The sequence below is a fragment of the Microtus pennsylvanicus genome, chromosome 5 (assembly GCF_037038515.1).
Source record: "Microtus pennsylvanicus isolate mMicPen1 chromosome 5, mMicPen1.hap1, whole genome shotgun sequence".
In the NCBI taxonomy this organism is placed as follows: Eukaryota; Metazoa; Chordata; class Mammalia; order Rodentia; family Cricetidae; genus Microtus; species Microtus pennsylvanicus.
This window is the reverse complement of record NC_134583.1, coordinates 42,523,979-42,549,907: the sequence shown is the minus strand read 5'-3', so window position 1 is coordinate 42,549,907 and position 25,929 is coordinate 42,523,979. Positions and strand designations below refer to the sequence as shown.

The following is a 25,929-nucleotide window of genomic DNA, read 5'->3' as shown; positions in this document are numbered from 1 at the left end:
AGAGCAGAGGGTCCAGATTGAATTGCTTCTAACTCCTTCGTAAAGCTCAAGATTATGTGTAAACAGAGACCTTGGTGCCCCCACAGGGACAGAGGGCCTTGAGTCAAGGGTCACTGGCTTAAGAGGGTCTCTTATTTCACTTCTGTAATCTTCCATGTCTTTTCCCCTGCACAAACCCTCCAACTGCTCTCATCACAGCTTGGCACCTGGACCCCCTACAAGAAAGTCATGACCCACGTTGTATCCTGGGACCATCTCCACCGATTCATGTAATCTTGCTAACTCTGGTTCCCCTCTTGGCCTGCAAGGTTAGGGGCCATCCTCACAGACTGAAATCTGACATCCCCCTCCAATGGGCGGTCCCCCCAGGACCCTGGAGTTCCCCTCTGGGCCAGGCTCTCCTGGTCCCTCCGAGTGCCTCTCTGCCTAGTCGACGTCCATCTGTCACACGCTGCTCTCCTATCTTTTCACGTGGTTTCCACCTCCACATCCTGGCTCTTCCTCCTAGATGGCTTCTCTGCCCACTCTCCTTCTCTTCCCTGCATCCTCCCCACCCCCACCACTCCTGTCTCTCCTGCCTACTCCTCCCCCAGATCTCCAAGAAGTCATCTAGAGAACATGGGGAGAAAACGCCTAATGAAAGAAGTGCAGCCGTGAATGGGGGTTCCAGAAAGTGGCCTCGGTGGAGAAAGTCAGAAGTCCAGAGCTGACACCACCTGCTCCTTTGGTGTCTGGCCTCCCGTCCTAGTAAGCAATACATACATAAGCTTTTCAGGAGAATAGGGGAGTGTGTCCGTCCTTGTGTCCAGAGCACTTAGTAGATCTATCCAGGAGTACTCCTTGAAATTCAGAGTAGGGAAGACCCAAACTCAAGCCCGGCACCCCACATCTCCTCTTGAGCTCCTTACAGCCACCAAATCAGGAAACAGAGGAAGCAGGACAAGGTGGCTCTTTCCCTCCCTAGCCGCCCACGCCTGCCACCTGCCCTAAGAGCTGCATGTGTGTGCTAACACTTGCATCCATAGACCTCCCCATAGCAAGGCTGAGCTGGGCCAAAGGCAGAAGAAATGAAGAAGGCTAGGTGATGTTGGACAACACAAATGACAGGTGGGCTAACTCAGATACCAATGCCCTGAGTGACTGTAGTGGAGGGGAAGGGAGGTTGCTTTCTCGGGTACTGGCTGTAGTTGCAGGTTGTCCCTCAGTGGTCCCCAAACTTTGGCATGCCCCAGAATCACCTGGAGGGCTATTGAAATACAGAGTGTTGGCCCTACCCCCAGAGTTTCTGACTCAGCTGGTCTGGGAACAGGTCCAAGAATTTGCATCCCCATCCCCTACTCCCCATTCCCAGAGGCTGCTGCTGCTTTCCTGAGAGCTGCCTTTCATCGTTGCTCTTTAGGGGCAGGGTGCTAAGGACAAGGATGGAGAGCAGGATCCTTGCTTTATAAAGGGCAGCTCAGATGACATGAGAATGATACCCCAGCATAGAGAGACTCCACAAGGAAGATCCCCGAGGAGGGGAGGCAGAAGAGCAAGAAGGGAGAATGTACTATGGCCATGGGTGATTAGGTGACAGAAGGGGACATGAAAGGAGTCACTGACAACTCAAGAGCCTAGTACTACAGGAAGAACCTCCATTGTCTTCTCTCCTCCTCCTCTCCCCCTTCCCACCGCCCTATGCCCTCTTCCCCTTCTCCCTCCTCCTCTCCCCCTTCCCATCACCCTATGCCCTCTCCTCCTCCTCTCCCCCTTCCCACCACCCCATGCCCTCTTCCCCCTCTCCTCCTCCTCTCCCCCTTCCCACCACCCTATGCCCTCTTCCCCCTTAGCCCACCACCCTCCGTAGACTCTGGCTTCAGTTGTTACTCCAACAGGGCCGCGTCTCCAGCCTCTGAGCCACACTGGAGACACGTGCACTGTAGAATACACCTGCGCCTGTCCCGGCGCCTCCCGAGGGAATCCCCACTCCCTGAGGGAGGCACTCAGTCTTTGTGTTGGATCCTCTCATCCCATACCCCTAGCTAGTTCTCCCTCCCCCCATAACTCCCACTCTGTCCCAGCCAGGATGAACTTCTATCCCAGGACGTACAGCTGCCCCTCGTCCTTTAGAGCCATCCAGGGCAAGGTGTAGTGTTAGAAAGAAGAAAGGAGCTGGGAGGGGAAGGTAGGAGCTGTTAATTCTACCAATCTGTCCTCTCTCAAGTCTGAATGAGAGGGATAAGGGAATAGCTAACATGGGAAGAGGAGAGAGGCAAGAGTTGAGTATGGGAGGAGGTGATGGCCCTGCCTAGCAGACATAAGATCATGTTGATAGAGGACAGGTCCTGGCTTCTTGCCACCCTCCCCACCTTCAGCTGCCTCCTCCTCACAGTAGGCCCCTGTCCCCATAGCCCTCGGGGTTCTCACTAGCACAGCACAGCTCCTGAGCATATCACCATAACCTCCTTGCCACTACCGCCCAGTCGTCTTGGCTTCCCATCTCCGTGACCATGAGGGTTGATCTGAGCACACTGGGACATTCAATGGAGGCCAGTATAAGCATCTGGTTACTCAGAGCTGCACCTGGGGAGATGCCTAGGTAGTAAGGAGGTGAGTACACTGTCCCCCAGAGTGTACAGGAAAGAAGGGACCCGAGGGCATCAGTGCCCTGAAAAAAAATGCCTTGGTGGGCTGACTGACCTCCAGCTCTTGGTTCCATGAGCCTGAATGTCTGTACCCCACCCCTCATGTGCCCTTGAAGTTAAGTTAAAATCTTGACACAGCAAGTCTAGAAGCCTTTCAAAATCAGACATAATGACCCAATCAGGAGAAAGGGATGCTGAGTGCCTAGTTGGACCAGTGTCAGAAAGACACAGGTGTCAAATGGAAGACAGGACAAGTGAGTGAGTGAGAAAGCCAGTGAGTGGTCTTCTCACCTGGGACCTACATAGCAGACGCTCCCTTCATAGCCGCTCTCTCCCGCCTAGCTCTTGGCACAGCTGGCCCCCAAAAGAGGCCTGTACACTCCTCAGCAGAAGGGTGGCCCCCAGTTCTGCTGGAGGCCCCAGGCCTGGAGACAGTAGAGGTCTCTGGGGCCCATGATGAGAGTCCTAGAGGAAGAGTCTATGAAATGAGAGGGTGCTTCTCATTGGCAACTCTTGACAGCATTATTAAGGTATCCTGGCATGCCATGGACCTGCTCTTCAGGATCGTCTCAGGATGGAAAAAAGCCAAGGCCATTGGATCGAGACCCCCAATAAGAGCAATCACCTGTTCTAGGAAGTCTTCCTACATACTGACATTGTCCCCACCCCAGCCCTCGTGGGAATCCGTATGGGACCAGAGTCTATGGACCTCAGTTGTCCTTGCAATGAATTCACAGTTTGTATAGGATGTATGGAAGCCCAAAGGAGGCAAAAAGACTAGTCGGGCTCTCCTCTAGAGGCACGTGCAGGCCCCTCTTCTGTGGCTTTGGGCCTCTCAAGTGCTGCTTTGGTCAAGGGATAGACTGGTCACCGCTCCAGTGTGGAATGGATCTGGTGTCTCGATCTAGGCCTGAGTAGAGTCTCTTGTCTCCTACTCTTCCACCATCTTCTTCCCTGCTGTGTTCACAGGAGATGATAAATGCTAAATGGCACAGGCTTGGCACAGAGCGATGTGTGACCTGCAGAAAGCAGGCAGGAAAGGCTAACCAGGGGTCTAATGCTGGGCTGTCCCATGGTACCTGCCTGGGGGCTGATCCTGGCTCTGTACCTCCCCAGGGACTTCTGTGTCTGCTTGTCTTGGTATGTCTCTCTGGTGTCTGTAGATCCCACAGCCTCACACTGGTTCCTCTTGTGACTGTATTTGGCTTAATCCTCACAACTTAGCCCATCCCAGCTGTTCCCCAAATCCCAGGAGAATGGGAATATGAGAAAGGTGGGGACAGAGACCAATTCAGAAGCAGGGAAACACAGGAGAACCAGGAGGGTACCCTGGAGACAGGACTGGAGGGGCAGGCAGGGATGACCCCCTCCTCCTAGGGAAACCCTTGAAGGCAGAACCAGAGAAGTCTCCTTCCCCCACCCTCCCCACACACTCTGCTCTGACTCCTGCCCCTCCTCTCCCTCTCCCTGCCCCTGCTGGAATGTGTGAGCACTTTTATTATCCCTAAAAATAGCCCTTCTTACTGGGGGCTGGGGTGAAGGATTGTCTGGACAGGGTTCATCTCAGGCATGCCCCTTCCTTTGGGATGTGTTCTGCACTGGGCTCCCTGACCCTGCTAAAACAGAAGTGAGACCCACGAGTCCCCCCGTGGAATGGCCCTGACTCCTCAAATCCTAATGCGCTCTGAGTTCCTAGGCAGTGAGGAGCTTTTGGCAAGGTTCCCGTGGCTACCTCCAGAGGAGCAAAAAGATCGGAGGACACTGTCACTTGAGTTCTTTCTCAGTCTCTTCAAACTCAGGTCTCTGCTCAACAGCTGCCTCTTACCCATGACCCTCTTTACCCTCCCCCACTGGCATCTTTGTTCCCCATTTCCTGTACCCCAGCATCTTTCTCTTCTCGCCCTGGTCTGGTCCTCCAGGACCCCCAGCTCTGCTCCCTGGTTGTCATCTCGTCTTCTCTCCAGGTCCCCCCATTTACAGCAGGGCAGGGCCCAGGCCTCCTCCAGTGAACCGGAGAGTTGGTAGGGAGACCTCGTAGGCTGAGACCCCATGTCTTGGGTCTGTACTCTCTTTGTCCGCTCTGTGTCTCCTCCCAGCCTTTTCTCACTTGTACTAGGTCCCAAGTCTCACTGTCTATCTCCGCCTCCAAGAGAAGCCCTCTAGCCTCACCTTCTCGCTACCTTCCTTTTTCAGCTGCAAGAACCAATCCCCAGAGAGAGGCACAGCAGACGCTGGCCAGGACCTTGGTCACTGTGCATTGCCGCACAGGATCCCAGCTGGGGGAGCTCCAGGGACAGAGAAGCAGGCTCTTCACACACTCACAGTCCCACCCGGCAGGCAGGCTGGCATCCAGAGCTATTTATTTGCCTTTGGAGGACCCAGAAGCCAGAGAACAAACATCCGGATTCTGCAGAATTTCTCTCACTCTTCCTTCTCATATCCCCAGGGCCTGGGAGTGGGGCCAGGACACACATGTGCTCATCCACACACATGCTCATACGGTTCCACACACACCAGGACTGTAATTATGAGTCAAGGTTCTCTGGGAGAAAATGCCTCCTCTCAGAACCTCAGACCTTCTGTGTGATTCAAAACAAATTCTATTTTGCAAAGGAAAATTTTAATAGCATTTGAGAGGATTTTCTCATTGTGAAACTTGGTACATTCATCAGAATTGACTTTTTTTTCTCTCTCTGGGGAACTGGGGGCTCTCACTTTACTGGTGACCTAAGCACATGCCATCCATAATGGTGTGTCTCTAAGGACCGTCATATGACCACAGCTGAGCATGTCCCTTGGGTCATGAGAGAGAAACATCTGTGTGAAAGTATGTGGACTGTACTTCCATGGAAGCCTGGGGAGGCTAAAATACATGTGTCTATAAATCTTCTGGATCCATGTGGCCGTCTGTATTTATGGGTGACCTTCACGTATGAATAAGGTCATTGAGGCTGGCATGGGTCCGCTGTGTGCAGTGAGCATGTGGCTCTCTGGGAGACCATGAATGGCCATGAATGGTGGCTGGTCTTGGGTCTGAGGGAGGGAATGAGCTGCAGCTGGCATCACGGGTCAGTTTCCTCTCCCCGTGCACAGTGCACCATCTTCAGCACCTCCCTGGGGTCAGGACCCACCACTCCGCTCCAGCACCTGCCACACATGGTCAATAAATCTAAGACAGTCTCAGCGGGCTGTTCTGCAAAGCTTCCTTCCCAAAGCTAGAATCAGCCACGGTTTGCCTAAGCTGAAGCTAGAATCAGCCACGGTTTGCCTAAGCTGAAGCTAGAATCAGCCACGGTTTGCCTAAGCTGAAGCTAGAATCAGCCACGTTTTGTTAAGCTGAAGCTAGAATCAGCCACATTTTGCTGAAGCTAAAGGTAGAATCAGCCACATTTTGCTTAAGCTGACTCCAGGTACATGGGACCACCTTTGGGAAAGTAGAAAAAGAAGTGACCCCAGCCTTCTGCCGTGAAAGGCAGGTCTCGGTGCACAGAGAAGGCCCAATTTCAGTGCCACACAGCTCTGGACTCCTCTGGTTAAGAGGCCTTGTAGATAACAAGCAATAGCAGGTCCCTTCCTGTCCTACCTGCAGGGCAGCCCGGGACTGGAGGACCTGAGTCTGGAACAGCATGCCACATTTCAGTGGAGGCTTGCAGACAATCCAGCCCTTCCGAACTTCTAAGACTCTACCCATGACCCTGCTTTGAGCCTTCCCTCTCCAAGGCTCAGGAGAATGTCCTACAGGAGACTACAGCTGAGGTGCTGGGCCCAGCTAACCCAGTCTGGGGGCTCTGAGATCCCCCAACCCAACTCTCATGGTTGCCTAGGAAAGAGGTCTAGAATCAGGTGGGGACTCAACCAGGGAAAACAGGGGGGCCTCTAGTGAGGCTTGGGATGACCCTCCAAAAAGAGCCTGAAGGAGCGGTTAGGGTCCTGGGCAGTGGAGACCTATGCCCTCAGCTGTTGAAATGAACCGCCTGCACTTCCTTTTTTCCCCATCAGGCCCAGATCCCATACTGGTGTGATTAACCAAATTACGGGGTTTTTTTTTCCATGAGCAAATTGCATTGGTCTGAATTGAACGAGCCCTCAAGAACCTGTGCCGGAGGCTCATGGACTGGCAGGACAGCAGCGGTCTGGGAGAAAGGAAGGCAGGAACAAGTGGGGATGTAGGGATATCACCACAAGGCCGAGCCAGGGACAGGAGAGAGTGAAGAGAGAGAAAAGAGGGCTGAGGGCACGAGAGCGTCTTTCACCAGTGCTCCCTGGATGCTCCTGTCCGCTAATGTCTGGAGTTCCAGGGTTGAGGGAGAAGTACCTCAAGGGACGAAACATTCACCCAGCATGCAGGACTGTTTCCTATAATTCTACCAACAGCCGTATGTGGTGCTTGAGGAAGCTAAGGCTCAGTAAATAAAACAATGAGCTTCAGTTAGAGCCTCGTGGTCAGGTTGTTCAGTCTCAGAACTCTTGTTCCAGGGTAAGTCTCTCCTGCCCTACAAATCCTCCCAGGGTACCCAGAGCAGGAAGGGCTCCTCACACCAGCTCACAGACACCACTTCTTCCCCTGGTGAGAACTGGCTCCTCACACCAGCTCACAGACACCACTTCTTCCCCTGGTGAGAACTGGCTCCTCACACCAGCTCACAGACACCACTTCTACCCCAGGTGAGAACTGGCTCCTCACACCAGCTCACAGACACCACTTCTTCCCCTGGTGAGAACTGGCTCCTCACACCAGCTCACAGACACCACTTCTTCCCCTGGTGAGAACTGGCTCCTCACACCCGCTCACAGACACCACTTCTACCCCAGGTGAGAACTGGCTCCTCACACCAGCTCACAGACACCACTTCTACCCCAGGTGAGAACTGGCTCCTCACACCAGCTCACAGACACCGTTTCTACCCCAGGTGAGAAATTCTCTTGTCCTGACTACAATACTCATCCTCCTCTGATGGTCAGCAGGTAAGACTGGGACTGGCATCTTCAGTCCCTCTCACTCCCACACAGTGTTATGCTCTGTGTCACACAAGATAGCACACAAGGACACAGTCACCATCACCTGCTCTCAGAGGTCCCAGATACTCAATGATACAGTCACTCCAGTGTCCACATTGGCGGTCACACAGCAATTCCTGACTATCGTCTTCACTCAGGGTGTCTCACATTCTCGGCACCACACATCACACATTGGGTGATGCTTTATCACACCAGGCTGCTGTCTACCCTTCACAGCACTGGGTGAAGCTTTCATGGTTCTGTGTCACACTGTCTCAATTTGATGCCACCTCTCAGGCTCCAAAATAAATAAATAAAGGAATAAAAGCGACTTGAAAGTAGCAGGTAGAATACTAAACAGAACGATTTAAGAGAGGATGTGAGGATCAAGGAGATAAGGAAGTAGAAGGGTGGGGTGAGGGGAGTCAAAAAAGCTAAGTATAAGTGAAAATGCCATAAGGACACCTGCTAAGTTAAATGAAATAAGATAAAATATTTCAGCAAGTGACCCACAAAACGAGAGGGAAATACTGCATCTAAAAGAGGTTGAATACATCAAGAACTCCTATAGCCCACCAGCACCAATCTAAACCTAGGAACAGAGGACTCGTGTGGACATTTTCCCAGAGCAGACACACAGATGGCCAAGTGGAAAGACATTCAACATCTCTAACCATAGAAAAGCAAAGCAAAACCAGAGCGAGAGGACATGGCCCACCCATCAGGAAGACTGCTGTCCAAGAAAACCAGAAAACAGAAGGGCTGGTCTTCTACACTGTGATGAGACTCGATGGTGATGCAGATGCTGAGACACAGCACGGCCACTTCTAAAGCAAACACATCCAACACAGCCAAGGGAGCTGGTGGATACCTGGGACTGCAGGACTCAAGGGCAGAGGCAAGAAGACTGTGAGCTCAAGGCCACTCCGGGGTATGTGGCAAAACACTGTCTCAAAACCAACAGGGCTGCACAGAGACTTACTGCTGAAGGTGTTTGCCCCGACCCTGGGCGCCATTCCTGGCATCCCCGGCACGGTGGCCTCTACCTCCACTCGCGAGCCATGGCCTCGACACAAACAAGCAATTGGACACATGCACACACACTAAAGAAAAGATAATTTTTTTAAGGGACTGAAAAAAATGAAAGAAAGAAAATCATGAAAATCAATGGAGATTATTACCCCATGGTTCAGAAAAGTAATTATTAATATATACCCAAGATCACTGAGAGCAGTCTTAAATGGATCTTTGCACATCCATGTTTGTAGGCACAGCATCCACCACAGCTAAACAGTGGGGACGACATGCGTGACCATGAATGGACAAACAGATAAGCAAAAACATGCACACTGGAGTATCCCTTGCCCAAGATAGGAGGAAAGTTCTGTCACGTGCTACAACACAGTGAACTCAGGACAGTATGTTCAGTGACGTAGAAGCCAGTCCTCAAAAGACAGATACCACATGAGTCCAGTTACATGAGCTCCCTAGAGACCATTGCAGGACGGGGGAGCAGTGGGGAAGGGGGAAGGGAGACGGGTGGGCGGCAGGAGGCAGAGATTTTTTCTTTGGTGGATTTTGTTTGGGAGAATGAACTTTGGAGCCTGGATTAGAAACAATGTGAACACATTTAAGGACCCAAAGCCTCCTGTGTATATTTTACCACAAGTAAACAGTTTCTCAGCTCAACTGTAGAGAACTGAAAGCAAAGGGGAAAAGGAGCCACACAGTTACCTGACTAAATCTCCTCAGCTGCTGAATCCCAGCGCCATGGCAGTTTGTCCTGGTCCTCTTCCTGGTGGTATTGTGCTTAAAGTGTTTTCATTTGGAGCCAGCTGTAGTGGCGAATACATTTAATCCCAGCACTCAGGAGCAGAGTCAGAGGCAGGTGGATCTATATAAGTTTGAGGGCAGCCTGTTCTGTATAGTGAGTGTCAGGCATAGTGAGACCCTGTCTCAATTAAATTAAATTAAAAAGTTCCACAATAAAAAAAAAATTTGTCTTCCTTGACCCTGACCTTTATCTAGCAACCCACCCCTCCTCTGCATAGCTATGTATGTCATTGCTCACATTACCATGCTGGCCTGGCTTCTAGCTCAATTTATCACCGAGGTGTGTGTGTGTGTGTGTGTGTATGCACATGCGTGCATAGAAGTCAGAAGCCCGAGGTGTCTTCATCATCCACCCTTCACATTAGCTTTTCAGCACAGTCTCTCACTGACTGTGGCCCTCATTCAGCCTGGTCTTTAAGTCCCAGAGTTCTCATGTCCCTGTCTCCTCAGGACTGGGGTCACAAGTGCGGGCTGTTGCACACATTTTTTTTTTATGTGGGAGGATCAGATGCTCACACGCAGATCCTCAGACTGGACAAGCACTCTCCCAGTGAAGCTGTCTTCCCTGCCTACTTGAGTGGTTCTTACCAGCCTCCCCTGCCCACGAAAAGGCCGTCTCTTCCTTCCTTCTCACTTTCAACGTCGTCCACAAGTTCAATCATTCCAACCTCCCAACCATCTCAAAGGCTTGCTCAGTCTCAGGAGCCTCCAGCGGGCCTGCCTATCCCCCTGCTGTGTCCCTCAGCTCACCACACACAGCACTCGGAGCCATCTTTCCGAGTGTGTACTGTGTTGCTCTCCTGCCTCAAGCTGTCGCTGTGTTCCGACAGCACTGTCAGACTCAGCATTGTGAGTCCCACTTCACTTTGCCATGGCCATTACACATCACACGCTCACTGTCAGGCTGGGGGCTGCATGCATCACGACCATTTTCACACTCGATGTCACTTCATGTCACGTCCTTGTTCACACACGCAGCTTTACTGCATCGTACCCTTGGGGCACACACTGGGTCTCACACTCGAGCCACAAGCTCAGGAACACACCTGTCACAACACAGTGTCATTTCCCCACGTTTGTGTATCGGATTCTCATGACATCACGCCTGTTAGGCGCCAATCCTTAACCTCAGAGCCGCATACAACATGCCTACTGTCTCACACACAACCGGTCACACATTCGCTCTCCACACAGTATCCCATGATCACTATCGCACACTTAGTATCACATGTCATGGGCCAATGCTACACAGTCAGTGTCCCTGGGTCACCTGCAGCACACACACACACACACACACACACACACACACACACACACACACGCCTTTGCTAGGCATAGTCACAGAGCTGCTGCCTCCTGGCAACACTGTTTCCTGTTGTTGTGCTCAGAGGCCACAGCTGATGCTTGCTCCTTCAGGGGTTTCCTGTTGTCAGGGTTCAGTCGGGCCTGGCCGGTCTGGGACATACAACCTGAAGCCAGTCAGCAAGAACTCCGGGCTCCTCCACCTCCCTGCTGATTATGTGTGAGCCTTTCATGGTCTCCCCTCAATATACCCAAATTCTTCAAGTGACTGGACCCATGAGAGGGGCACAGGAGACACTCACTGGGCCTTGTCCATTGATCAGGCTGGAGGTTGCACACCCAGCCCTCTGCTTTCTAGTGAGACTCCTGGCAGTCTATGACAAACATTGTCTGACCGACTTTGGACAAGACCAGCAGGCCTCAGCATGGAAGCCTGACAGAGGAAGGAGGGTAGATGCCAAAGGGTCAGAAGGCCAGCGAGTTAGAAACACTATCCCAGAGGAAGTCGCCGCTACGGAAGCCTCTGAGAGCTGAGAAATATGAAGGAAGAGAAAGAAAAGGCTTAGAGTTGGGGAACCAGACGGGGGCAAAATGCCATAGAGACAGGAACCTGGCGGGGCCGGGACTGACAAGGATGAAGACAAGAGAACAGAGGTCACACTGTGGAAAAAGAAAAACACAGGTTCCTCCAGCCCAGGCTAGCATGGTTCTGACTCAGGCTCCAGTCAGGGAACTCAGGGTACACCCCCTCCTTCCTGGCTTTTCCTGTGGCCCTACAGATTGTCCTTAAAGGCTGCCAAGGCCCCTCACCTCTTGCCTGGGCCAACCTGCAGGAAGGACACGAGCAGGCCAATGCACACGCTCTCCACACGGCCTGAGATAAATATTTCCCGGGAAACGGAACTTGTTCTCTGAGTGTTTACAGCCAAGGGCCAAGCAGGATGAGGAGGGGGGAGCTCATCTCTCACACTCAAGTCTGGGCCCTCAGCATCTGTCCCGGCACCACTGTGGGCCTGCTGTGTGTTTCTCAGGCAGTCCCTGTTGTTTGTCTGAGCTGACTGGGTTCTGAAGGAGCCCAGATCTCTCGTTGGGCCCAAGCTCGCCTGCAGCCTGGCTTGTGTTTTTGTGTCTTCTCCGACACCTCTCCCTCCTGACTATGTTTTTCTGAGCTGCCTGTGAAATCATTTCCACTGTTCTCTCATCATTCAGGGTGTGGACAGATGGATGGGCAGACAGGAGACAGGCTAGGGTGACAGCTGAGACCCTTCTCTAGTCCCAAGGCCCTACATGCCCCAGGCTTGTGCAACCTGACAGGTGGGCACAGACAGATGGCAGGTTCTCAGGGCCCCCGTGGATGCCAGATGCTACAGCCAACTTGTTGGCAGCAGCTCCCTCAAGGGCCACAGGACGGCTCTGAGACCACTTGCCTGATGTGAGAATTCAGGAGGAAGCGGAACAGCTGGCAACAAGAGTGCTTGATCAAGAATGTTCAACTTTGCCTGAAAAGTGGCCTTTAGTGTGGCCCTTCCAGCCCATCCTGGCACTCTTTGCCCAGGACCTGTGCCCCCTGGCATGGGGAGCTGTCCTCATTGCCCACCTGTGCTCACCCAAGCCTTTCTCTGTCACAGCAGCAATCTTGCTTCGCTGGCTCTCAGCTCTGCCCGTTGTTAACCAGTACATGGGCCCCTCATTCACCTGTGCAACACCCCCCCCTTGTCTCTAGCTCTCAAACCACACCTTCCTACCTCCTGAGGGCTCCCCTGGGAGCTGAGTTTCATACTCTTCTACCCAGGGGTCTTTGCTTCCTGTCTCCCTTCGTTGGTTCTGTCAGGAGCTGACTGCATGGATCCTAACAGCCCCGCTGATCTCCAGCCTTGACTCTCTGCAGCCTTCACTGTTTCAAGGCCACCTCCCAGAAGTCTCCATGATTCCCCTAATCCACCAAAGGAGCCTCTATCTTAGAACTATTTCAATCCTATGCACGGGAGTGTGAGTGCTCATTCATGCAAGAAGTCTTTGTTAAGCACCCTCTGTATGCCAGGCCCCAGTGAACCCAAAATGGATGCTAGAGTCAGGTGTTTCCAACCACTTGAGAAGAGATACACAACACGATACCTCTGTGGTGCAACAGCTGCCCAGCGGTGCCCTTGGGGAGACTGACCGAACCTGAGGTGGGCAACTTCACAGAGAAGCCACGGAGCTGCAATGGATGCACTGCGCAACGAGGCACTTGGTCTAGGCACCTGTGCCGTTGCCCACGCCTGTGGTCATCTCGGCACCTGCTCCAGCCTTCATCCCAGCTAGAGCTCCCAGGCCATAGCTGGTCCCAGCTCAAAGTTTTCAAGTCAGTGTGCTCGGTTCACCGAGAGTGATGCCAGGGTCTGGGCCCCAGGATCAGCCCGAAGGGCCAGGGAGTTATCCCTAAAGAGTATGTGGAACCCGTGTCTGCTGGGGGGGGGGGGTGATGACAGCAAGGCCCATTGTTGCTGCCAAGACAGTGCCAGAAGAACACTCCCCACCGCAGAACTTCTGCAGCCTCACCTCAGCCCTGCTGCCTGCACTGTGTCGTGTGTGGTGCAGGGCAGGCAGCTTAGGTCTGAGCAAGAAAGCTTGTCCCACAAGCTGCTGCCACACTGGCCTGGGCCAGGTCTTCACATGTGCCCTGAAGCTTCTCCAGCCACTCCAGGTGGGCGTTAATGCTAATAACAATGCTTCTGTCCCAGTAAGATGGGGACCTTTTTATTTGTTTAGGCTTTTGTTGTTGCTTGCTTGTTTTCTGTTGCTTTATTCTGTTCTAAGACAAAGTATAATGTATCCCAAACTGACCTTGAACTGGATGTGAATCTGAGGACGACCTTGAACTTTGCATCCTTCTGCCTCCAACTCCTGAATTCTGAGATTAAAGGCGTGCAACACCATGCCTGATTCAAGCAGAGCCTGGTTCTTGCTAAGCAAGCACTCTACCAACCTGAACTACATCCATTGGGAGATCTGACCTCCACTCGCAGGTCAGGAAGATGGATACAAGACGGCTACATGACAGCTATGGTCACACATCAGGGAGTGACAGGCCCAGACCCAGAGCAGTTTCTCTCAAAAGGCAAAGCTAATGATGACCATCGTTTGAGGTGGGTGAAGGGTTGTAGGCAGAACAGAGCTGGGACAGTCCTAGGCTAGAATCTTTAATCGGAGTGAGAAGGCAACAGGATCCAAACACAGGAATGGGGGGAGGCCTGATGAGAACACAGGGCTTGATCCAAGGAGGCCCTGGAGAGGGTGAGGTTGGTGGAATGGGGAAGGGACTGTCTGTGAGTGTGCAGACATAGAGGCAGTGGCTGAGGCACTGAGTCTACGGGGACACAGAACCTAGAGCCAGGCTCCTTCAGCCCCCACAACCCTAGAGGTCTCAGCTTCTCCAAATCCCTCCCCTCGTGGCTCCCTGGGTGGACGAATGCAGTCTTTCCTGGCGGGTGGCCAAGGCTGCTGAGATACTGCTGGCTCCCAGGAACACCATCTGTCCCAGCTCTGGAGGGAGCTCCCACCCATGGGGAATGCCATGGCAATAAATAAATTAATAATGACTCCAATCATCCCTCTTCCTTTGGTCAGCTCCTCGCACCAGGACCCAGTCCCACAGCGAGGGGCATTCTCAGTCCTAGCCTCACGCTGCAGTAGGAAAGCCCTGTTGAGCCCCTGCCCCAGCTGATGAATGCCCCAGCTCCACCCTGATCCACCCCAGCACCTGCTCTGAGTCTTCCCCCAAACACAGCGTCCTAGGTTCTCCTAAGAGTTGAAGGAGAGCATGTGCCCAAAGTGTTGGCCAAGGGGGCTGGCTCAGGCAAGACTTCCTCTCAGTTCCCTTGGACACACTGACAGACACATGAGCCAGGATACGTGTATGCGTGTGCATGCATAAAACACACACCCACATACACAAGTCTGTCACCCCCATTTCTGTTATTCATTAAACATGGAAGGTTAATTCAAGGCACCCCAAAGACATGGTCAGAGCTGGGCTGGCAGCCCCCCATCAGTGGAGGAAGGGAATGACAGAAACACAGCCCCCAGGCTTTGGGAACTCATAGTGAAGGGGACAAGCCTTCATACATAGTCACAGGATGAAGAAAATAGCACACAGTGGACAAAAGACAGCAGAATGCCCTGGCACCCAACTGCCAGGTGGGAGAGCTCAGAAAAGGAAGCAAGAGCCAGCTGGGGCTGGAGTTGATAGAGAGTGGGAGGAGGCCATCTTGGAAGAGGGAGGCTCTTGCAGAGCCTGTAAGTGTTTAGGATGTCAGCAGCAGGTGCTTGGTGGAGCAAGAATGGCTGAGGGAGACTGTGGTAGGCCGGAGCTTCAGAGGATCAAGATGGAAGCAAGGAGAAATGCTGAGTAGAATGGCAAGCTCAAATCTGGCCATTAGAAAGATCCTTCTAGCAATCACGGGGAAGATAGGAGCAATTGCAAGCCAGCAGCCGGTGGGCGTCAGGGAGATGGCGAGTGCAGGAGCGGACCTCAGCAATGCAAAGCGAATCCAAAGGCTGTGGGCACCAGAGAGGAGCCGATGGAGGACAGGGCGCCCTCCAGGCCACGCACAGACTGAGGAGAGGGGTCTTGGAGTGTGTGCCCTTAGGCTGGAAGGGGTCTGAGATGCAGCTCCGAACTCCGAATCCTGCACCCCACGCCCACAGCCCACCCGCTCTTCCCTCCGCTGAACTCTCACCTCCAGTCGCTCGTCTCTACTTTCTGGGGATTCTGGATCCTGGGCAAGGGGGTCCTGGCCAGCTGCAGAGACAAGAAGGCCCAGGGCTGAGGCCTCCCCAGCCTGCCCTCCCTCCCATCAGCCCCCAGCAAACCCCCAGGTAGCCCTGCCTCCTTGTGCCCTCTTGTTCTCTGAGCGCCTCCACCTCTGATTTTTCTCAGAACATTTTGCCTTTCGGCCTTGTGCTTCCAAGGCAGAGAAATGAACATGGTTCTACTCATCCTTTTGTCCCTCCAGGAAACCTCCTCAACCTTCCCTAAACCTCAGTTTCCCTATCTGTAAAAGGAGATCAGAACGTCCACCTGACATAGTCAGTGATTCTCCAGAGTGGGAGCTCAAAGTCCAGAGATGATGAAAATCCCAAGAGATTGCATCTCGTGTGCAAGCAGCTACCCCCAGTGTGCACCGAACCCTCTGGGCCTCGACTGGGGCTCCAGCGCATCTCCCAGCATGGCTCTCGGAGCGCTGCTAACTAGATTGTACAGCACCTGATAGACACACCGGGGACCCACTCCCTGTTCTCAGAGGTGCACCGCCCAGCTTCTCTAACAAGCACTGTCCTGGGCCAGCTGCAGGCTCCTGCCCCTCCCCACCCCCACCCTCAAGCATGTCCCAGCATCGGACAGGCGGTGGGATATTCTGAGCCTGGCTTCGTTCCCGTCAGCTGCTGGCCTCCATGCCAGCCTGGCGCGGGTGCAGGGACTGATTTGATTTGGCAGCTTCGGAAGCGTGTGGTGGGGACAGGGTGGGGAGAGGGGGGAGGGGGACAAGACACCCATCCCCGAAAGGAAATAAACAGCCTCAGGCAGGCACTCAGCGGGATGGGGGAGACACATTCTGGCATGGAGAGGAGCTGAGTTCCCTGCCTGGCATTCCCTTCTTCCCACCCAGGCACTGGGCACCTGCCTATGGCTACAGGATTCTCTGGCCCTCAGGGCTATGGGGGAGGGGGTGATAGCTGCACCTGGTGTGTGGATACTTGTGGAGTGACTGTCAAGTGTCTGCTTGTCTCGCGTGTCCCCTGCGTCCTGTGGGGTTTCCTGCTTTGCTCACACAGATAGTCCTGAGAGTTACTCAGAGTGTCAGCGGCCATCTCCCCAGATGACGGTGTCATGACCTCTACAGACCCAGGGCCTGGCATATGTTGGCTCTGGCCCATCCCTTCCCTCTGTGTGATGACCCCACTAACCCTGCCTTGTCCTGCAGAGGCAATGACGTGGGCTGAAATAAGTGTCTGGCCCGAGGGGCTATCCCTTTTGTACATAAAACATTTGTTGCCTCTTCCCCACAGTCCTGACTGCCCTCCTCTTCCAGGGAAATACAGTTAGTGGCAACTAGCTTCTAGGGCCCCTGGAGACTCCTAGAGAGGCACCCATCCAGCCCTCCCTTCTGATTCTCTCTACTGAGCCCCAAGTATGGGGAACTAGGTAGGGGAAGAACCTCAGCTGGGCATTCACAGGCCCTCACAGCTGAGCATTTCCCTACTCGCCCACCACAACCGGGTCACACAGCCCCGCCTGCATGTTCTGGGAACATGTATCTGCCTGTCAATGCGTTGCCAGTATCCTAAGAACCTGCCCTTAGAGGGCACACAAAACTCTTAGTACTAAAGGGCAAGGCTATGCCCAGACACCAGGTAGGGAGGTGGAGCCTGCTTTGAGAAGATGCCAAGTCTCAACCTGTTGGTTCCTCTTCATTGTCCCACCGTCCTCTAGGACCTGTGGGTCTCCCCTCAATCACAGGAAGCTGAGTTGCTCCTGGAGACAGGAGAGAGGGACCTCATGACAGAGGGGGCTTGGAGAGCTGTCACTAAGGGTCTCGTGAGGTAGAGCCCATCTACAGGACCCTGTAGGGCTTCACATGAGATGCGTGGGGACTCACAGCAAAGAGAAGACACTAGCACCCAGAATGACCGCCTGACCGTCTGCTCAAATTCTTACCTGCGATGAGATTTGTTTGTGTTTGTGAAATCTTTGCACACATCTGTTTGTCTGTATGCATGAGCGCTCATATTGAGCATGGAGGCCTGAGCCACTGCTGAGTCACAAGGTGAGAATTTGCCAAAGGGAATGGCCATCTAGAAATCAGACAGTGAAGAAGACAGGGGTCCCAACAAAGAAGAGGGATGGGACGGCAGTTTGGGGCTGTGAGGTAGGGCTAAGAGAAGTCGAGCTCTGCTTCAGCAGGGACCTACAAATTCTGCGCCAGGTCTCTTACTGTCAGTTCCCAAACCCTGAATTCCAGAGGCCAAGAGCAGGGTGTGCCTGTTACCCAGAAGAGAAGGGGAACAGCCTGCTGTGTGACCCCAGGCAGGACCTGCCCTTGCCCCCGTCCCTCTTCGTGGGTCTTCATAGGGAGAAAGGGGTTGGATGTGATCTTCCCGGACTTTTCCTAGGATGGTTTTTGAAAGAGTCACACACACACTCACACACGCACACACACACACACACACACTCACACACAACACATGCACAGAGAAAGAGAGAGAGAGACCTGAGGCACATGGCTATGAGAGAGAACGAGGGGACAGGAGGATGCAGAGCAGAGAGAGAAAAGCCCTGCTGGGGAGCCACAGGAAGGCTCTCTGAGAGCCTGGGGAGGTCAGCTGGAGAGGTTCCCTGCAGAGGACCCTACCCTTGAGTCCAGGACAGGAGGTAGTAACAATGGAGCCTTGTAGAGGGAGGAACAGCTGTCTCCACCCATCTGCTTCCTTTTAGCCTGTGGGAGGAGAAAGCTGGGGTGGCAGACAGGGACTCTGCCCTTGAACTTGGGTCCAGACTCCACTCCTGCTCGGCAGAGATCCCAGGGGAAGGGAAAGGCTGGCGCACCCAGGGAACCAGACCTGCTGGGCAATGGGACCTGGACGGGTTTGGATCTGGCAGACCACTAAGCTGGGGAATTCTGGAAATGCAGCCATGATAGGCTTCTCTGGGGCCGCCAAGGCTGGGCTCTAGAAAGAAAGATTTCTCCTTGAGCCAGGGTTTGTTTCCACCCCTGGCCTGGGTACTGAGGCCCAGGAGGGATCCAGGAGGAGGAGATACGAGACCACTGGGCTTGCCTCGTGCCAGATTGCATGGTGTACCTGAGACTCAGGGAGAACTCCAAGTGTGCAGGAAGTGCAGAGAATAGCCTCTAGGTGCTCTCTGGGTTCCCGGCCCTCACTGGCAAAGGTTTCCGCATCATGCCTGAGTCCAGGAAGGACTTCATGCCCTGTTTTTCCCTTAGGCGGCTGTTAGAAAAGGGGTGAGCAGACCCCCCCTTCCTCTTCCATCTACAGCTCCACGAAGACACCTTGAGGGCTGGGATGGGAGAAAGGGTGCTCTCTGGTCACAGTCCAAGATGGCTGGAGATGGAGGCAGTGGGTGATGGGATTGACTTCCATGCCATACCAGCTATAGAAAGTGCCAGGCCCCTCACATGAACATGTGCCAAGTCTGTTGTGGCAGGAGAGAGCCCATGTGACCAGGCTAAAGGGGTCCCCTATCTCCTCTGCTGTCAAGGCACCCCTCCTCCCCCCTTCACGTGGGGGTGGGGCTGCTAGCCCATCCCAAGCTATCCGTCTCCATTGCGTCTTGTTATGTTTTTAATAACTGAACATTGACATTAACAAGGCAGGTGGCTGCAGCTCTTCCCAGCAGCCCCATTTAGCATCATTGAATCATCAGATTCTAGAATCCTACATGCACAGAATGTCCGCATCTTGGGCTCCCAGAGTCTCAGCATCTTAAAGTCACAGAATGTTGGAACCACACAACCACACTCCACCCCCCACCCCCCCAGCCCTGGGCTGATCATGAAAGGCTATCTAGCATCATCCCAGATTTTCAAATCACACCCCTCTGGAGCTGGTACTCACACAGCCTTCAGAGCTATGGGCTGCTAACTTCCTCATTTTACAAGTGAGAAATGCAGCTCAGAAAATGGTGCAGGAGTACCAGAAAGCAAGGAAAACAGCAATGCCCAGCGTTGGGACTGCAAAATCGGACCTGTCGAGACAGGCGTTTCTCAAGTCCCCATGTCTGCACGGGGTCACTGTGGCTTTCTCCCTTCAGCTTCTTCTCTTTCTTTTTCTTTGTATAACCCCAGCCTGACCCTACCCTCTCCGCTGCCCACCCTGGGTGTCCCAACCATGAATGGAGGTGCACTGGGCTAATTCCCTCAGGGCAAAGGACAGGAATAGCAAAATGTCTTCCTTCACCCCAGGCACCAGCTGGAAAGGAAGGGCAGGCTCCTCAAAACAGGAAGGCCAGGGCCCTGGGGGGCGACCAGGGCTGAGACAGTTGGGGGAGCCTGAGCTCAAGTCTAGGGAAGCAGGCAGTTTACAATTCACATGAGAAGGAGCGTGTACATTTCTCATTTTCATAAATCAGCATTTCTACTCATACATTTTTGGATTTGAATTCTATTAATTTTTGCAGCTTGTTTTAATTTTTCCAGTTCTGAACATTCTGCCCAGGGCAGAACACCAGTTGCCCACATACACACAGGTGGGGACCCAGCAGCCTTCTCACCCTTTAGTCTCAGGGGTGGTGACCTCCTGGGAGGTGCCCCTGAGAGCATCCTTGGAGGCCCAGGCTCTCCCCTCCCGCCCCACTGTTTCCTCTCCTGAGTTCTCAGAAGTGACATGGAGCCAACCCAGCCACCCCAAGCAGCTCCTCCTCCTCCACAGGGTCCTCTCCCTCCCACCCTTTCCCTGTCCAGGCTTTGTGATCCCTGGCCTGGACCAAGGCAGCCTAAACCCCAGCCTCCACTCCAGGAAACTGTGTGTGCACATAGACATGACATTGCACTCCCTCCACCCCCTCCTCCCCGCCTCATGCTGGCTCTCTGGAAAACATCCAGAATCCTCATCATGGTTTGTATGTCCTGAAAATGTTTGTAAGTCCTGTCAGCCTCACAAGCCTCATCTCCTGTCTCCTGACGTTCCTCCCAGCCTTCTATCCATTCAGCTTGCCCCCCACCCCGTGGTGGTCCAAGATCCACAGGCAGGACATGGGACTTGAGAGGGCCAGCCTTCTTCCCTCTGTCTGCCACCAACAAGTTGTCACAGTTACCATCCTCCCTTCTGTCCAGAGTCTTCTCCAAGCCCAGCTCTCAGCTATCAGATTTATTTCTTTCTGAAGGCTTCCCAGCTTTCCCTTCCTCTACCTCGGAGCTGAATGAGGGCCCCAGGTGACTTCCTTAGTCACAGCAGCCTCTGTCTAGGTCCCCTCCCTCCTCAGTCCCAGCACCCACCACAGGCTCAGCTCAGGGAAGGTATGGAGCACGTGACGGCCAGTTTCTCGCTCATCTCTCTGTCACCCTTCCCATTGGCCCAGCATCCACCTACAAAAGCAGAGTGGTACAGAGTATGCTTAGGACAGGCAGAGCAGAAGATGTGAGAAGCCCAGGAGGCTGGACTGAAGACTTCCAGGAGAGAGGACAGGCTACAGAGAGCATTCAGCCCAGCCCTGAAGCCACCAGAGCAGCCGTGAGAGTAAGGACTGAATTTACCATACTGGAGACCAGTGCTTCTCAGGCTCATGAGAGCAGGTCTTAGAAGAACTGGCTGAGCATTCAGGGAAGGCTTCCTGGAAGAGGGTTACTTCTTTCTTGTTTGAGAAAAGTAAGGTGGTAGAAATGAGAGGTGGGGAGGAAGGAACAAGGATATGGAAAAGGAAGCCTTGTCTCTGCTTGCTCCATACTCCTAGGAGAGGGTTAGGGGGAGTGAGGATGGCAGGGAAGAATGGACTAGCATGATGCTCACACCATGGCCAGGGCAGGCACAGCTGGTAAGCTGGCAGGCAAGAGTGCCCAGCTGTGACTAAGAAGCATTTCCTGTCTCTTTGCCAGGGGGGGGTCATTAATAATCATTTACCAGCCACGGCAGCTCAGAGGCCAGCCAAGGAGCAGCGTGATGCTGGGGCCAGAGCCCAGCCTGGTGGCCAGGAGAGCTGGACGGTGGTATGGGCCTTGCCACGTGCTATGAGTCCTGGCTCGGCCATCTCATCTCTCTTCTCTGTGAGTGTCAGAAGGAGAAGAATCTGGGGAGAGTGCTGCTTTAGGTCCCCTTCGTGCTCAGAGCGTCAGTTTCTGCCAGCTCTCCAGAGCAATCATGGACATCCCATGGCAAGTAGGAGACAGACCTAGCTAGGGACACAGAAAGCTAGACCCTGGTGGGGGTGGACATAGAAGGCTCCATGGAACCAAGTGCAATTTCGCCTGGGAACTGTTGAGGGAAGAGGAACCAGCTGACCCAGGCAGGGGAAGGGTTGCTGCACACAGAAGGTAAGCATTCCACAAAATGATCCTAACACTTTAAATTGTACCTGTGAGGCACAGAGCAGGGCCTCCAGCAGTGCCGTAGACAACTGCATGGTTAACCTGGAGAAACTACCTAAAAGATGATGATGACGATGACGACAATTATGACAGTGACTCAGCCAAAGACAATGGATAGAAAAGGGACAAGAAGCTGGAGACCAAGGCTGGCGATCCAAAGCCAGGCCATGCTGCTCTTGCAGTTGGCTAAAAGCAGAATCTTTTGTCACCTCAGTTCCCTGCCCACCTTGCATTGCTTTCAAGGTCCAGCTTACGCTCGCCCATTTGAAGCATCTTCTAGAAACTAGAAGGTAATGCTGAAGCCGAAACCCTAGCCAGCTTCTGGCTAACTGGGATGCCTCTGTGCCTCCAACCTTAGGAGTCCAGAATGTTCTTTAATGCGTGTTGAGAGTGCTCACAAGGGCTTCCCCAGAACCTTCCCTCGAGAGTGTGACGTGAGTCTCTAGTACCTGGGACCTCTGCCATCAGACTAAAAGATCCCCCAATGTTTAACTGTGTCAATTCTTTCTGATAATAGTTCCTATGAGGACAGGGGTGACTTCTTCATTTGATATGAGGTCAACAAAGGCAGACACAGACTGAAATTTTTCTTGTTGTCTCCCTGTGGTGACATAGAGAAGGGAAGGGGAAAGGGGAGCCTGAAAAGGGGGGATGGCTGCTTTCCGGGGTGATATGACCGGGAAAGAACACCGGACCATCCCGATTCTAACAGTATACAGTTGGTAGGCTTGGTCAAATGCAAGTCCAGTCTGGGCTGCTCTGCAGAGAGGTACCTCCAGACACACTACCCAAGGTTTTGGCCAGTGCTAGACCTTCCCTTTTGCCCAGGCTGTAGTAAACAGAGTAGACTTGCTGACACATATATCCTCTCCCCACCCCTTCCAACCCTGGCCCCAAACACGAGACAACTTAGAGGAAAAGAACAAAGGTTCTCTGACCACAGCATCACCCGCTGCCGCCTGTCCAGTGCCTGTTCAGCAGGAAACTCAAGACAAAGGCTTTGGTCAAAGTGAGGAGGATGAAGGGCAAAGGGTAGGGGCAGCCTGAGTCGGGAGGGCAGGCAAGGGTGTCTCTAGGGACCTGATTAGGAGGAAAGCAAGGACAGGAAAGCAGCCAAGCCCTCCTTGCACACATACGTCACTGCACAAACATTTATGGGGCACCTGCTGTATTCCACACATGGCCAAACATAATAGACCTCTTTCTTCACACCACACACCTTATGCACACACTTCCTCCCCCAGACCTCAGCCCCACCCCCAAGGCATCCCTAATGCATCCTAACTCACTGAGCAAGCTTCACACTCTCACTACATGCAAACAGTTCACAGGGAGAAAAGATCACAGAACCCACAGCTCACACTGAAAAGCCACGCGGCTCACACCCACCCACACTTCACACCACATTCAGATTCTATCTCCCATCATGCACCTCATACACCTCACACTCACCTCCCTAGCCACAGACCCATGCATACAATTAAATTACACACACATCACTGCTCCGACATAGAGGCACATGCAGACATATTCATACATATATGTATGCACGCTTAACATCACGCCAAAATATCACACATTTGTAGACACGCAAATCTCTCAGGCTGCAAACTGCCTCCTCCTGCCCACCCCAACCTGGTCAACCAAATCTCTTGGTTTGCCCTTTCTTTCTCAGAGCTGCATCAACAGCCACCACAGACATGTGGCACTCAAACACCAACACATAGGTCCGAATATAAACCCCAAGCAAACCCAAGATATACCATTGTGATCCTAAGCCATCAAGGAGCCTGCAAGCACACCCAGACACAAACCTCCTCCACGCTTCTCTCACAGACATCCATTCAAAACCAACAGGACCACACTAGGACTCATCCTGGCTGCATACTACAGCCAATCTCATCCACAGTCACATGCTCAGTCACCAACATGCAAGCTGTCCCTACAACAACATCACACTGCCATGACAGACATAGCCACATGCAACATAAGAGTCACACACTGTGCTATAACTCCACACCCACAATTCTGCCTCTGTAGCCACACACAGCATGTTAACACCAAAGATTTATCATTTCCATACCATAATCCCCCATGAAGAATCTCACTCAAATGATGCAATCATACTTAGCACAACACACATGCTTTCACAAAAGGCACACCCAATACATGCTACACACATTCAAGAACACTCACACGAGCACATACATCCCCACTCACCCATCCCTCACCAAAGGTGAGGGACATCATCTTGTGGTCTACTTCTTTCTCCATCTGCAAATCCAACTGCCCCAGACACCACCAGAACAGCAGAAATGAGAGGGTTATAAGTCACAAGTGCCAGCATCCCGCCTCATGCCCTGGGCACCCTTGGGGACAACATTCCCCATTTTTAAAACATTGTACTTGAGTCCACACCATGCCAGGCCTGAGAACACAGGCAGTGGTGGAGGTCCTAGACACGCCAGCCCTGTCCTCTGGGCCTGTCCCCTCCTCAGCCCAAAGTAGAGGCAAATATATAGGGAAGGCATGGTCACAGAAATACCCTAGAACAAACAGAAACCTGTAGAAATTGAAGAACTGAAGAGACCTAGAGAGGTGGGCAGCCTGGAGCGACCACTAAGCAAAAACACAGCAGAGGGCCAGAGGACAAGGAGCTCAAGAATTAGAGAGAACCGGAAGAGCGTGGGGCCATCACACATGGGGAGAATCGAGGGGTCAGGAGGCAACAGGAGGAGACCGAAGGACTGTGTAAGAGAGAGACGGAAACTGTGCTGGAGCAGTCTGGCAGAGGAGGAGAGAGAAGCTGGGGTCAAAGAGACCCTTGGTCTGGGTTGAAGATGGAGACGAGACTCTAGATGATTGTGGGGGCAAGGCTATAAAATAGAAGTTACAGGTTTTGGGGGAGATCCTTCTTATGAGGTAGAGCTCTTGCTGTTAGGGGCTTGGCGGTATGGGTGTGCCTGGAATCTGACATGCAGGGCCAGAGGCTTGGGAAGGGGGTCCAGTTATCCTGAGGAGGGAGTTTCAGAGCTGTCGGTGTGGGCGGGGGTCCCACCGAGGACTGCAAGTTAAGGACTTGGGATGGAGGGGTTCCAGATGCAAGGAGGAATCGGAAACTGGAGTGACATTTGGGCTGTGAGCTGGAGAATCAAGGACTCTTTTCTGGGTATGGCTGCAGTCCCCTTTGGTGTAGACTGGTTCAGAACTGAGGTCCCCTCTTAGAGGAAGGTTCAGGAGTGGGTGGATCATGAGGCAGATGACTATAAGCTCTTCAAAAGACCGGGCCCTGGCCAGACTCTCCCCGGACACCCGATTCTCCCTGTTACCCAGAATGGGGGGGCCCCCCTACCTGCAAGCTGTCGGCGCATGGCTGCGGTGGCGGCGGCTCGTCCGGCTTGAGGAAGACCTGCTGGCCCCGCCTGAGGAATTGGACAACAGCGATGAGGATGTGGTGCAACACCAGGACCATGCTCACAGATACCCGGCCGCCCCGCCAGCCCCGCCGGCCCGCTGCGCTCTGTCAGAGCGTCCGCAACAGCTTCGCCGGTCCCCGCGAGGGTCCGCCCCGGTCCCGCCCCGCCCCCGCCCCCGTCCCGCCCCAGGCCTCCAGGCCCCGCCTACGTCCCTGCCACCAGGGACAGCACCTCAACGTCTTCCGAAGATCGGACCCCACCAGATCCCGGCCGACTCGCCCCTGCCAGGCCGTCACCCTCCCAAGACTGCTCCAGCGGGCCGGCTATGGGGATCCCCTCTCCTCGGTCGCCTCTTCAGCCTTTGCTGCCCTCCGCTTGTCCCATCGCCACTCCTCCTAATTGGCAGAGCACCTCCCAGAGTCCCGTGCACTGCCGCACCACATTCTCCCCATCACTTGGACTTCAGCAGCCCAGCCAGAGCCCAAAGGCCGAGTCCAGCGCAGTGGAGGGAGAGGGCCGCGGTCGCAGTCCAGGAACCCTGAGGTCCCCTCTCTCCTTCTAGTGCAGAAGGCAGAGGTAGAGGGAGAAATTTAGAGGTCGCTCCAAAAGGGGGCGAGCCCTGAAGCGGTAGCAGATCTGTGAAGGAGACATGTGCTCCCTGACACACACAGGCGC

General features: G+C 53.5%; 1 protein-coding gene across 4 annotated transcripts in view; it reads right to left on the bottom strand.

The window, feature by feature from the left end:
* The window catches only part of Pde2a (phosphodiesterase 2A), an 88,786-nt gene that overhangs the window by 35,271 nt on the left and 27,586 nt on the right, over positions 1 to 25,929 (bottom strand). For 2 of the 4 annotated variants that reach the window (XM_075971625.1, XM_075971626.1), the window contains exon 2: positions 25,191 to 25,260. The exons of 1 other annotated variant lie outside the window; for it this stretch is intronic. In XM_075971625.1, coding sequence (XP_075827740.1) covers positions 25,191 to 25,260 — 70 coding nt within the window. Of the gene's footprint in view, positions 1 to 15,478; positions 15,541 to 25,190; positions 25,261 to 25,929 lie in introns of all 4 variants that reach the window. One more of the 4 variants, XM_075971627.1, reaches the window with a different exon arrangement.